This window comes from Piliocolobus tephrosceles, unplaced genomic scaffold (assembly GCF_002776525.5).
Source record: "Piliocolobus tephrosceles isolate RC106 unplaced genomic scaffold, ASM277652v3 unscaffolded_25805, whole genome shotgun sequence".
NCBI lineage: Eukaryota > Metazoa > Chordata > Mammalia > Primates > Cercopithecidae > Piliocolobus > Piliocolobus tephrosceles.
Genome location: NW_022308538.1, coordinates 1 through 12,107, shown reverse-complemented (window position 1 = coordinate 12,107; position 12,107 = coordinate 1). Strand labels below are relative to the sequence as shown.

At 43.7% G+C, this 12,107-nt stretch overlaps 1 protein-coding gene across 1 annotated transcript; it reads right to left on the bottom strand.

Annotated features, from left to right (window-relative positions):
- Positions 1-10,524: 10,524 nt before the first annotated feature.
- On the bottom strand, positions 10,525-11,149 carry LOC111534882 (carboxylesterase 5A-like; the record flags this gene model as incomplete). Its single annotated transcript, XM_023201372.1, has 2 exons — positions 10,525-10,991; positions 11,077-11,149. Coding segments are annotated over 2 exons (323 nt in total), but the record flags the coding sequence as incomplete, so codon positions are not given.
- Positions 11,150-12,107: the final 958 nt, after the last annotated feature.

Genomic DNA, 12,107 nt, shown 5'->3' with positions numbered 1-12,107 from the left:
AGAAAGAAAGAAAGAAAGAAAGAAAGAAAGAAAGAAAGAAAGAAAGAGAGAGAAAGGAAGAAGGAAAGAAAAAGAGAGAAAGATGGGAGCCAAGTACCAGATACCTGGGGAGCCATGTTCTATTTTCCCAATGTCACTTGGCAAGCCTGCCCTTGTCCAGGCCTGACCACAATTGACATCAGGAAAGATTGGGCAACCAGCAGCCATAAAGTACACGACAGTCCCTGAGCTGCTGATGGATTCTTGCCCAAGGCCATGAGTTGTAGCTGAAATGAAGCTTCTAGAGACTCAAATTCAAAAAGGGATGCTCACGAGCACTCATTCTAGCCACGTGCAGGCTGGTGAGAGGCATTTTGTGATGGAAATGAGGATGCTGTGACAGCATGAGAATCAGTCCCCAGAGTTAATTGACTCTACAAAAGTTGACCTGAGCTTTAGGGTTCCTCCCTTACTTTTATCCAGGACAGAAACCTGGTTGATAAACTGCATGCTAATAAAAAGCATCCCTGTCTGTATCCACAAGGGACATTCTGGGTGATCCTCTTAAGTAGAAAGCAAGGCTAGTCCCACTCACTCAGCACAACACACACAACGCACACACACGTGCACGCATGCACATGCCTGTTAGCCATCCTGCCCTGTTGCCCTAGCCAGCTGACCTTTGCAACCTGGGAAGCAGCCCTGGCTCTTGGCCTATGAAGATTTTGTGGTGCTGTGTTCACAAAATATAAAAGGTAAGGATTAGTTCTTCTCCTGAACCACTACTCAATCACATGCCCACTTGTGACACTAGCCAATTGTGCAAACAGAGATCTTTTTTGGCCACTCCTAGGTTTTGCCTGGGTCTGGCTGCAGTCTCTGAAGCCCATTTCTGGTTCGTGATGACTCTGCACATTGTGATGGGTGAAGCCGAAGCCTACCAAGCCTTACAATAGATCTCATTTTTGCTTAATATGTATAACTCCCCTGCATCACTTCAGCTGTAAGCAATACGTCTCTTGTTTAAGTGGCAGTTGGCTGGGGTTATTGTTTTCTCTGGGGAATCCCTCTGGTTTTCCATGAGGAACTATATGACATGGAAAGTAAAATCCTAGGAACAGGCCTTAACTTCTAAGCAGGGGGTAGGACTTGGGAGAGTGGGCATATCTGGACTCCCCCAAACCTCTCCACCTCCAACACTTTACTCAGCAGATATGTGGAAAGCTCATATTAGAGCAGGCATTGGGCGCAGCAAGTCCATGTCCTGCTGGGCCCCTCACTCAGCTTTGTCTCTAAACCATGGGATTGATCAGGTGTAGATTTTGTGGCGGAGAACACTGAACTGGGAGACAGAAGTCTGAGAATCCACTGGGTGACATTTGGGAATTCCTTGTGGAAAGACCGGGGGTGGCTCTGGAGGAGGGGCTCTCTCACGCTTCCTTCACCGTTGCTCCACACTCCATGAATCCAGGATTCTGTGACATTCTCCACTGCAGCCTAGGCACATGCAGTGTTTCTGGAACCTCAGTTATTCTCACACTAACATCATGCTTTTTTGCCTCATCAGCGTATAGTCTGTACTTCTATGAGTAGTTTTCTTTAAATGAAGTCACTCTTTTCACTTTAACATGCTCACTCAAAAAGGAGACTTTATACCATTTCCATAAGTGCAAGAGCTATATAGCCTGCCATAAATTAGAGGTATGCATGGAAAATGTGTGACTGCATTTTTTAAATTAAAATGATGATAAAAATAAAGCAGTGCATAAAGAAATGCAGGTAAAAGCACTTCTAGTTTACAAAAGTGTGTAACTGAAAAAAGTCACTCAGTGGGAAAAGTGAACCATTGAAGGCCAGTTAGTTACATGAAAGCAGGGCCAGCCTTGATCGGCCATCATGACTACCAGGTAGGTGACAAGGCAAGGGTTGCTTACCTACCCTTGGCAAGGGTCATTGTCACTAAGGTCATTTCCTTCTGCTTCATGGAACGTCTTCCGGTTAACATTCAGTTCAAAGGGCAGAAACTGTATTATGTTTACACCTTCCCAAGACCGTGATGCTGTGTTATACTTAGGGGGTCAGACTCCCTGGTGTCAATCAGGTCCTACGACTGACTGGTTCGAACATCTGGAGGAAATTTTTCCCTGGTGGTGGGTCGTAGAGGAGAGACCTGTAATCCCGTGGGTATAACTAGTCACCCTCAGTGGCTCAAACAACTGGAAATTGGGCCATATTCATTCGTTAGGCAATCACCCTGTGACTGTTGAGCAAGAATTATTAGTGAGAGTAGGTAAACTATGGTAGTAAATAGGCCCAGAATTTCAACAGCTCATTTTTTGCATAAGTAAATGACCAGAGTGTTATTCAGGTCAACAAGGTGGCTGTCCTCCATATGGTCATTCAGAGATCAAAATTAGTGTATCGGCAAACTTTCTCTATAAAGGGCCAGATAGTAAGTACTTTGGGCTTTGCAGGCCATGGGCTGACTGTGTCAACTACTGTGGTAGTAAGGCGGTGCATAAACAATACCTATGCAAATGGAAATGGCTGTGCTTCGATAAAACTTTATTTTTAAAGACAGTAGGCCAGATTTTGCCCTTAGGCTGTAGTTTACTCACTCCTGATCTAGGCTATGGTGGCTTTGCCATCCTTAAGCCATGGTTTCTAAAGTTGCCATAGGTGTCAATTTCCTGACACCTGGAAGAGGCAGGAGCAGAAGTGTGACCATGGAGCATTTGTGTGGGCCAGGCCTGGCTGTGGCACTCTCCACTCCCACTCAGAGGACATTGGTGAGAACTTATTCACATGATCAATCTAATTGCAACCAAGGCTGGAAAATGTAATCTGGCTGTGTACCAAGGAAAGTGGGACAGATTTTAACAGACTGCCAGCAATCCTTGTCACAGGTAATATCCGTTAAACCAAGGACTTGATAGTAAAGGGTTTTTATTCCCCTAATACACAGCAAAATAAATACACAACCATTACATAAATGGTTTCTAGTTTGTGCGCCATCTAAAATGATCCTGCATAACTCCAGGAATAAGTGCACTACACTCTGATAAACACTAAGTTTTTGTATTTCTTTGATTTGAATCACAAAAGCGTGATTCTAAACCCATTCCCTATTCATTAGGGCTACTCTATTAAGCCTCCCTTTACCCTGTTAGGAATAAAATGGGGGAAAAAGGATGATTCAGAAAGCCATGTAAAAATTTAGACAGAGAAAAGTTAACATTGAATTATAATCTCGAAAGAGTCCTGTAAGCTCAAACTATAGATTACATTATAAACATCCAGGTGAATAGAGTGGCCTCCACAGAGAGGCATGTTCTGTGTGTTTTCTTGCCCTGAGAACTATCAATATTCATATATGTTAATGTCCAAAACTGTGATGTCTCTTGATGCTACTAGGTATTGAGAGATGGGCAAAATTTGGAGAGACAGAGAAGAAATTAGCATTGGTACAACGCAGATTCAGGGGCTGTTTGGGGAGGCCAGTTGGACTGGAAGGGTGAATAGAGGACAGAGAGCTTCAATGCCAAGCCAAGGAGAACAGACTTCATCCCTGAACAATGAGGAGACACTGGAAGACTTGAATTCTGAGAATTGCACAATGAAAGGTGTTTCTGAAAGTAGAGCCTGGCAGAAGCAGCCAAGCCATCTGGAGGGATCAATGGTTACCCTCAAGGGGAACCTCCTACACACTCTTTGGGAGGGTAAAATATAACCTTCTCCTTTTCAAAGGTGCCTAAGTCCTACGCTTGTGAAAGCTTGACTTTGGGACTTACACAGGACTCAGCAAGCATAAATGACATAAGCTTCTCCAAAAAGCTGGACTGCACAAAGGTCTGCCCAAATCCCAGGAGCTACTGATGCTGGCCCTGTGTTCTCACTTTAGTAGGTCATGCAAGGGACAAAATCTCTAGAATCCTTTGTGGGCTGGGTCACAGCTGGAATGGAGAAGTTGTAGTCCCTCTGACACTTCCCACACAGCTGTCCTTCTATGGAGGCCAGTAGCACATCGGGGTGGATACTGTTCACAGTCCCCCTCCATCCCACCGATCAGGCTCCAAGAGGTCTTCACATCCACAAAATACCATTTTCACAGATCAATAGCACACACACCAAGACACGCAAATTCAAACCGGATGCCCAAATGGCACTTATTGACTTTGCAAGGATTTTTACCACTCTTCTTTAGTGGCAAGAATATAGAAAACCAGGAACTTTCACCACTGATGTGAGAGATCAATTAGTTCAAGTTTTCTTGGGGGCAATTTGGCAAAATCTATCCTAACATTTCAAAAATGCATCCCATTTGTCCTAGCTATTTTTTATTAACCATGTTCTTCATTTTCTCCATTCTGATACTTTTACATCCAGGGCTTACTCCTCGAGAGACTGCTCCTCCCAGAGTTAGCCAATTCCTAGAGATATAAGCCACTTGTCTCTTAGTGTGTCTTCCATATACAAACTCACTGATCCAGAGCCCACATCCCAACCACCTCCTTTATGGGGCTCTCCCACTCTGGACTAATAGCCTCACACCCTCATCACCCCAGGGCTAGGTACCAGATGGAACAGCCCCGATGCCGCAGAGCCCACTGAAAATGTTCAGACTAACCAATCCTAAACCTGCTCACCCTGCCTCACCTCTTCTTTCCCACGGAAACCACAGGAACACCTATTGCCACATGCCCATCACCACCACCTTCTGATGGACTCCAGCGTTGTCTGTGCAGCCTCCTGCTCCCATAGCATGGAGTTCCCCTTTGTCTTGTCTTGGGATCTGTGAGTAACATGTGAGTAACAAACTACTCTTTTTCTCTTTCTTTCTCTCTTTCTCTTTCTTTCTTTCTTTCTTTCTTTCTTTCTTTCTCTCTCTCTCTCTCTCTCTTTCTTTCTTTCTCTCTTTCTTTCTCTCTTTCTGATGGAGTCTCGCTCTGTTGCCCAGGCTGGAGTGCGATAGCACGATCTCGGCTCACGGCAACCTCCATCTCCCAGGTTCAAGCGATTCTCCTTCCGCAGCCTCCCTAGTAGCTGGGATTATAGGTGCTCACCACCATACCCAGCTAAATTTTTTTTTTTTTGTATTTTTAGTAGAGACGAGTTTTCACCATGTTGGTCAGGCTGGTCTCGAACTCCTGACCTCAAGTAATCCATGCACCTTGGCTCCCAAATTGCTAAGATTACAGGCGTGAGCCACCACGCCCAGCCCAAATTGGTTTTTCAATGGCTGACATCTGATCTGTTGGCGCTGCCATACCTAAATAATGATAAAACCTTTATTTTAAAGCACTATTCTCTAGGAATAATTCTGAATGAGCCCAAATATATACATATCAGATGGTCACCTCAGTGAAGCTGACAATAGTATAAAATAGGAAATCATTCGAATGGCAAACAATAGTAGAGAGTTATATAGTTTATTGAATATTATACTATGGGATGCAATGTAACTGTCAAAAAGGTAGAAAAGTTGTTTTTAAATGTTTGTGTAAAGGAAAAACGGTTCACCACTTCCTGTGAAAGAAGAGGGATCCAAAATTTTTTATTTCCCTCCTCCAATCATCCGAAAAAACAGTGAAATAAAGTTTTTAAAGCTACAAACCCACATAGACAAACTGCAAAAGAAGAGATGACAACATTTTGGACACTGGAAGGCCAACAGAATGATGAGAACTAGTTTTAGAACAGAAAAAGGAGACGTTAACTCATGGAGAGAAGGACACCACCATGCATCTATGCCATCAGAATAGAGACAGAAAGACTCTCTGGGTTTAGTGGTATTGGATACCTTTGAAAGTTGGGGTATAGGTATCCCCCACTTATGCCCATGGGGAGTGCACCTCTCCCCTTTGAGCTCTACCCCAAGGCCAAAGTTTCCTGAAGACAGTCTGCCTCTGCCAGTCCTAGAACTGGGCTCACCCCAGGAACTCTGACCACCTAATTACAACAGATTATTGGAAGGTCCTTGCCAGATGTCAACATAAGGTGATTTCTGCCCAGAGATCTGCATGTCAAAAGGAAGAAGTTTCCCAAAGCTCAAGTAATGGCTGCAGTAATGATGACTCTTGATGAAGTCAATGCCTGGCCACCAAACACGCTCTCATGATGGTGGACAAGTTTGTCCTGGCCTTCATATTACTAACTGACCATTGACAGTCCATTTTTCCCATTGAATAACTGATTTTCAGAAATGTGCTTCTGTAACTCAATTGTTGCATGCAGGTAAACTAATGGAGGAATTATATAGTAATGAATAAGAATCAAAGTGTACCAATCCTCCTAAAAATACTGATGGTATCAGTCAGAGTTCTGGTCTCTCACATGAAGAGTTCAGGAGGTAAATAGAACTTGAAATACAATTTCATAAATAAATGTAATTAATGAAATAAATAGGTTAGATAGATAATAGATAGATCATAGATAATTGATAGATAATAGGTAGGTAGGTAGATAGATGATAGATAGATAGATAGTCAGACGTTTTATGGCATTGTCTTCCTATAAAGAGAGAAGTCTGTTTCCTACAGGTCAAGGTAGAAAAGCTGTCCTCCAGGCACTCACAGAGAGCTCCAGCAACCTTGCCAACACCAGCCCTGCTGCCCGTGGGCTGGCCCCCTTGCCACCACTGCTCAGGGTTACACTTCCGCCACGCTGTGGCTGGCCATCCCCCTTCCTACCCATCCTGTAATTTCAGACTTGAGTTCCACCCCATTCATGGAGCACAGCGAGCTCTTTGCAATGAATTCCCTTGTATCTTGACACAATCAAGTGCCAAGGTAGGATTTTCTCTCCCCAGCCCTTCCCATCCTGGGGAATAATGAGGCACACTCTTGATAGAAACTTTTAGCCCAGCACACGAGGCAGGACTGAGTGGGATCTTTCCCTGCTGGGGGAAGGGAGGCTCGTCTTGTAGATGCGTTACCTGGGGCAGCGCCAGGTGGGGCAGCTACCCAGGTGCAGGGCCTGAGCCCGCTTCCCACCCTCCCCTGCAGTTCTGCCCAGGGGGAATCTGGACTGAGTTCATCCAAGGAAAGGAAATCCCTTATGCCCCTCTGAGGTAGGCCCCTGGAGACTTAATGGGAAAGTCCGAGAAGTGGAAAAGGGAAACACTGCTGGCCCCAACCTCTGTTCTGCTAGTGAGTTTAGTCTTTTCAGTCAGACTTTTCAGGGAGTGGATCGTACCTTTTCCTCTTTCCAAATGTTACAGAGGGAATGGATAACACTATATTGTATAGGTTTGTATATAATTTAACTATTTTGCATGGTTTTATTGTAGGGGCAACTTCCGCGATGTCACACTACCAGCATCTCAGGAACCTCAGAGTAGAGAGAAGTGTCTTTCCTTTGTGATAATGCTGCCCTCTACTGGACATCAGGAAATTCACAGGTGAAGACTAATGTTTGTCCCTGCTTTTGCTTTGATTTAATTTAATGGATAGGGTTCAAGATTGTTTAAAAAAACAAAAAAGGGAGGGGAGAGGCAGTGGGTCCTGGAAAAGTAAATTGTTTATTTTACAATAAGAAAGTAATTAAACTTTTTTTTTACAATGGTGGAAAATTAGAAGTGATTATGAAAATGATGTGTACCCATCATGCTGGTGAGTAGGATGTGATTTGGCGCTTTAGGAAAATGAATTTGTAGAACTTAAGAATATTGATTTATAAATGCCATGGCCGTTGACTTAGTGCATCTTATGCAAATCTGGATGCCATAAATAATATTTGAAAATAGAAGTACTAGGGTGGAGGTTGCAGTGAGTGTAGATTGCACCACTACACTCCAGCCTGGGTGACAGAGTGAGACTCTATCTCAAAAAAAAAAAAAAGAAGTCATTTCCAACATTGTTCATCAAATTATAACCATAAGTATACAGGATTAAACTAATGGCTAAAGAGACTGTGACACATCAACACCAGGCAGAAGATACAGCTGATTTTTTTGTTTGTTTGTTTTGGAGAGCCTCTAGGAACTTGAAAAATACATATGCCGCACTCTTAAGACCTGGTGGTTCTTAGTCAGCGGTGCTCATTAAAATGGCAGAAAACTGAAAAAGACTTCTAGGTCCCATCCAAGGAGACTTTGCTTCCAATTGACTGGCTAGTAGCCTGGCCATCGGTATTTTGGAGAAGCCCTCCGAGTGATTCTTTTACTTACACCCCAGATAGAAAACTCTAAATTAAAGGGGAAAAAAAAGACACCAAGTTCCACTTAAATAAATGTCAACTTTAATTCCACAAAGCATCTGATTGCATGTGGACAGAAAGAGAAGGAAAGAGGGCCCTATATCTGGATAATTTCGTAATGTGCTCCCCCTAGCAAGATATTTACCAAAATTAGAACCGTATTTGAGGATGCTGGCACTGCAAGCAATATATAAATGATGTGTGTAATGTCATTTAATATGATCATATTTTTAAAAATGAGTTGAGTGGTGTTTTCTAGCTGTTAGTTTTTCCAAATATCAATATAGAAATTAGTCTTCTGCAGCTGCAGAGGCAATTCAGTTTCCAGCTTGCTTTCATGTGGCCTACAGCCATAAAGTAGCCCAGAGCATCTCTGATCTACCCCTCCCACAACCACCTAATCCAGAGAATGCCTTGGACCATCTGGTGAGAGAGGTAGCTGCGTGGCAGTAAGGGTCCTGCTCTGAAGTGACAAGAGCCTTAAGGCCTAGTTTTGACTTACTGCTAACTTGCTGACACTGCATACTTGCTGAGTGATCTTGGGTGAATCCTTTCACCTCTCTGAGGTTCACTATGAAATGAGAGGTCAAGGGTCCAAACTTTAACACCTTCAGAGGTTGGGTAATACCAGTGAGTAAAATGGACCAGGCACAGCACAAAGTGGAATGGTGCATACTGGGGAAAGTTGAGGACTTATGCCACTGTAAAGGGGGCAGCCACCACTCAGTTCCTGGAGATTACTCTGTCTTTCCTGAGGACGGTTGCACAGGGAGTGCACTGCAGAAGGATAACACTTTACAGAAGGTGTCATTTGCATCATAGATGTAGATATTTATCCAGGGCAGTTTCTGAAGATGACTGTAGAAGGTTTTGAGGAAGGGGCACCTTGTAATTTGCATAAAAGGTGTTGTATGGACTGCCAGAAGTGCTGGTTATCATGTGCGAATGCAGCTCTGTAATAGTATCTTCTGGGTTTTCTTGTTATTGTTGTTTCCTGAAGAAGCTGGAAATATGGGATTTAATGTGAAATTTCCCTAATTTAAAATTTGCTGGCAACAAATTCCAAAACAGGTTTAACGTTGTGTGAGCCAAACAAAACACTTCAGGGGGTCAGATTCAGGCTCTGAGTTGGAGATCTTTCACCCAGATGAGTTACTGGCATCTCAGAAACCCTCCTATTCTATGCATCTTATGTAATCTTGAAGCAATCATGAAGAAAAAATAATGACCATGGTGAATTATATGGATATAATATGGATTATGTGGCTATACAAAGTAAGAGTGCACCCTTTGAATGACGGTATTTAACATTCTCCCTATCCTGTGACTAATTTTGATGTGTCCTTTCTTAATGTAAATGCTATTTCTCCAGGGAGAGCCTCCGAAGACTTTAATCTGACTTAGGTTGCCTCTGTTACACTTTCTTGAAAACACCTTATTCTCCTGAGTAACACCTATCAAAGTTACAGTATGAGATATCCACTTGCGTGAATGTTTGCTTAACGTCTGTTTGCTCACTCTTGGGTAGCAGCCAGGTTTTGTTCACTGCTGTATCCCCGGTGAGGATACGCCTGGTATATATCAGACACTTAGTGTAGATTTATTTTTTATTTTTTTATTATTATTATCTTTTTTTAAATGAAGGATCCTTGCTCTGTCACCCTGTCTGGAGCGCAGTGGTGCGGCCTAGGCTCACTACAACCTCTACTTCCCAGGTTCAAGTGATTCTCCCACCTTAGCCTTCCAAGTAGCTGGGACTATAGGCACACACCACCACGCCTAGCTAATTTTTGTATTATTTAGTAGAGATGGGATTTCACCATGTTGGCCAAGCTGGTCTTGAACTCCTGACCTTAAGTGACCCACCCACCTCAGCCTCCCAAAGTGCTGGGATTATAGCCATGAGCCACTACACCCAGCCAGTGTAGGTTCATTGAATGATAGATTCATCTCGACCCCATCACAGAAGCTTCATTTCTTCTTGGCACTGCTGATCTGACCCTTGATGCCTAGAATTTGACTTCTAGGTTTTTTATTTTGGATGACGTCAGCTTTCCATGGCCGAGAAAACCCCATCACCCACATGTCTCTCTGAGCCAGAGAAGAGACCCAGCTCAAACCCGTGATGTCCAAGACAATCATACTTGGCTTGTGGCTGAAGCTCCTATGGGTTGGGGTGGTGGACTTGCATTTTGGGTAACATACACAGACACCTTCTCTGATAGAAAGTGGGTGCTGGGGGCAGGGGGAGCATTATCAGCACAGATTTAAATTCTGCCCCTTATCCATATTTTACATTCTGATTTTATTTCATATGAGTTATAAAATCATTATTATGACAACTAATAGGTCAGTCCTCTTCCAAATTTATTGAAGAAATTGTGTTGCCTTCCAAGACAAATTGCACTTTTTGATGTTGAAAAGAATTCCATAAGGATCATTCCTAAGTCTGTAAAATATCAGCGAAAGCTGCTTGTTCTGCAAAGATCCCCATAGAAAGCAGCTGAACTTGGAAAGAAACTAATGATTGCGGGGAATAATTGTAGGAGGAGAATGGAAACCAAAATCACAGAAAGATAACTTCCCAAGGAACACAAGAGAAAAAGAAAGGCTGGAGGAGAGAGAGGAAAATCAAGGAGGAAAGAGGACTGTGGAGCGTGTCGGAGGCAGACAGGATCAGGGGGATGGTGCTGGTCCAAAACTCCACCCGCGGTTCTTTGAGTCTCTGTCCGAGGCTCATGTTCAAGTCCAGCTGCAGGTACTGCTCGGTCAGATTATAGGCTGGCCACAGAGGCAGGTCGTCCCCATTGGGATTCCTGGAAAGGAGAGCAGAAACAGGGGTGAGATTTTCCTCCTTACACCCCAGGCCTTGGCATGGGGGAGACCGGGAGGTTTACTTACCCGGTTCGAGCAAAGGTAGCCCAGTATTTCATCATCTTCCGGCTCAGCAACTTCTCCTCCTCCGTGGCTCCTTCTGAAGGAGATAATCACAAAATGCTGCTGCTCTCGGTGAGGCTCGGAAAGCCTGGGGTGCCTTGTATTTGATGAATCCCTTTCACACCCCTCCTCCCACTGGAACCTTACAAGCCTACCAAGTCACTGTACCCATTTTACACATGCAGATACTAAAGCTCAGAGCAATGGGCACCTGCCCAAGGAATTGTGGCTTCCGAATGGTGGAAGCTGAACACACATCTTCCCTGTCCACCCCATGTTCCTGCAGCCAGTCCCATGATGCTGCAGGTTCCCTGTGGACACAGACCAGCTTGCCCCCTCTCTCTGTCTCTCTCTTCCCCTCTCTCTCTTCCTTCTCTCCATCCTCTCTTCCTTCTCTCTCCCCATCTCTGTCTTCCATCTCTCTTCCCTCTTTTTCTTCTCTCTCTCCCTCTCTCTCCCTGTCTTTCTTCCCTGTCTCTCTGTCCTTCTTCCCAGTCTTCCCTCTCTCTTGCTTCTCTCTCTCTTTCCTCTCTTTTCCTTCTCTCTCTCCCTCTGCCTCTGTCCTCCCACACACATTTTTACAATTAATTTTTGTATTTCTTTATTTAAAAAGTAGAAAATCTAAAATGCAGAAAGAGCATCTAATATCCAATGAAAATGTTTCCCTTTCATCTCTTCCCTGCATACACCCAGTGACGAGCCTCAGAGGCACCTTCCCAAAGACAGGCTCTGCAGGTTCCAGGGTGTGAACGGACACCTTTCTACACATCTGGCAGGAGACTGGAGACGTATTCTACATATTGCTCTTTTTATTAAAATTGATCTCATATATAGGACTTGTCACTTATCAAACTGCCATTTGTTGTTCTAGATAAATACGTATTTATATGCAATTATATATAAATATATAATGTGTGTGTCATGTTTCCAATCTTTTGCTGGTAAAAGCAGTATTTTAGTGTGCATATATATTTTGCACATGTGGAAGTATACTT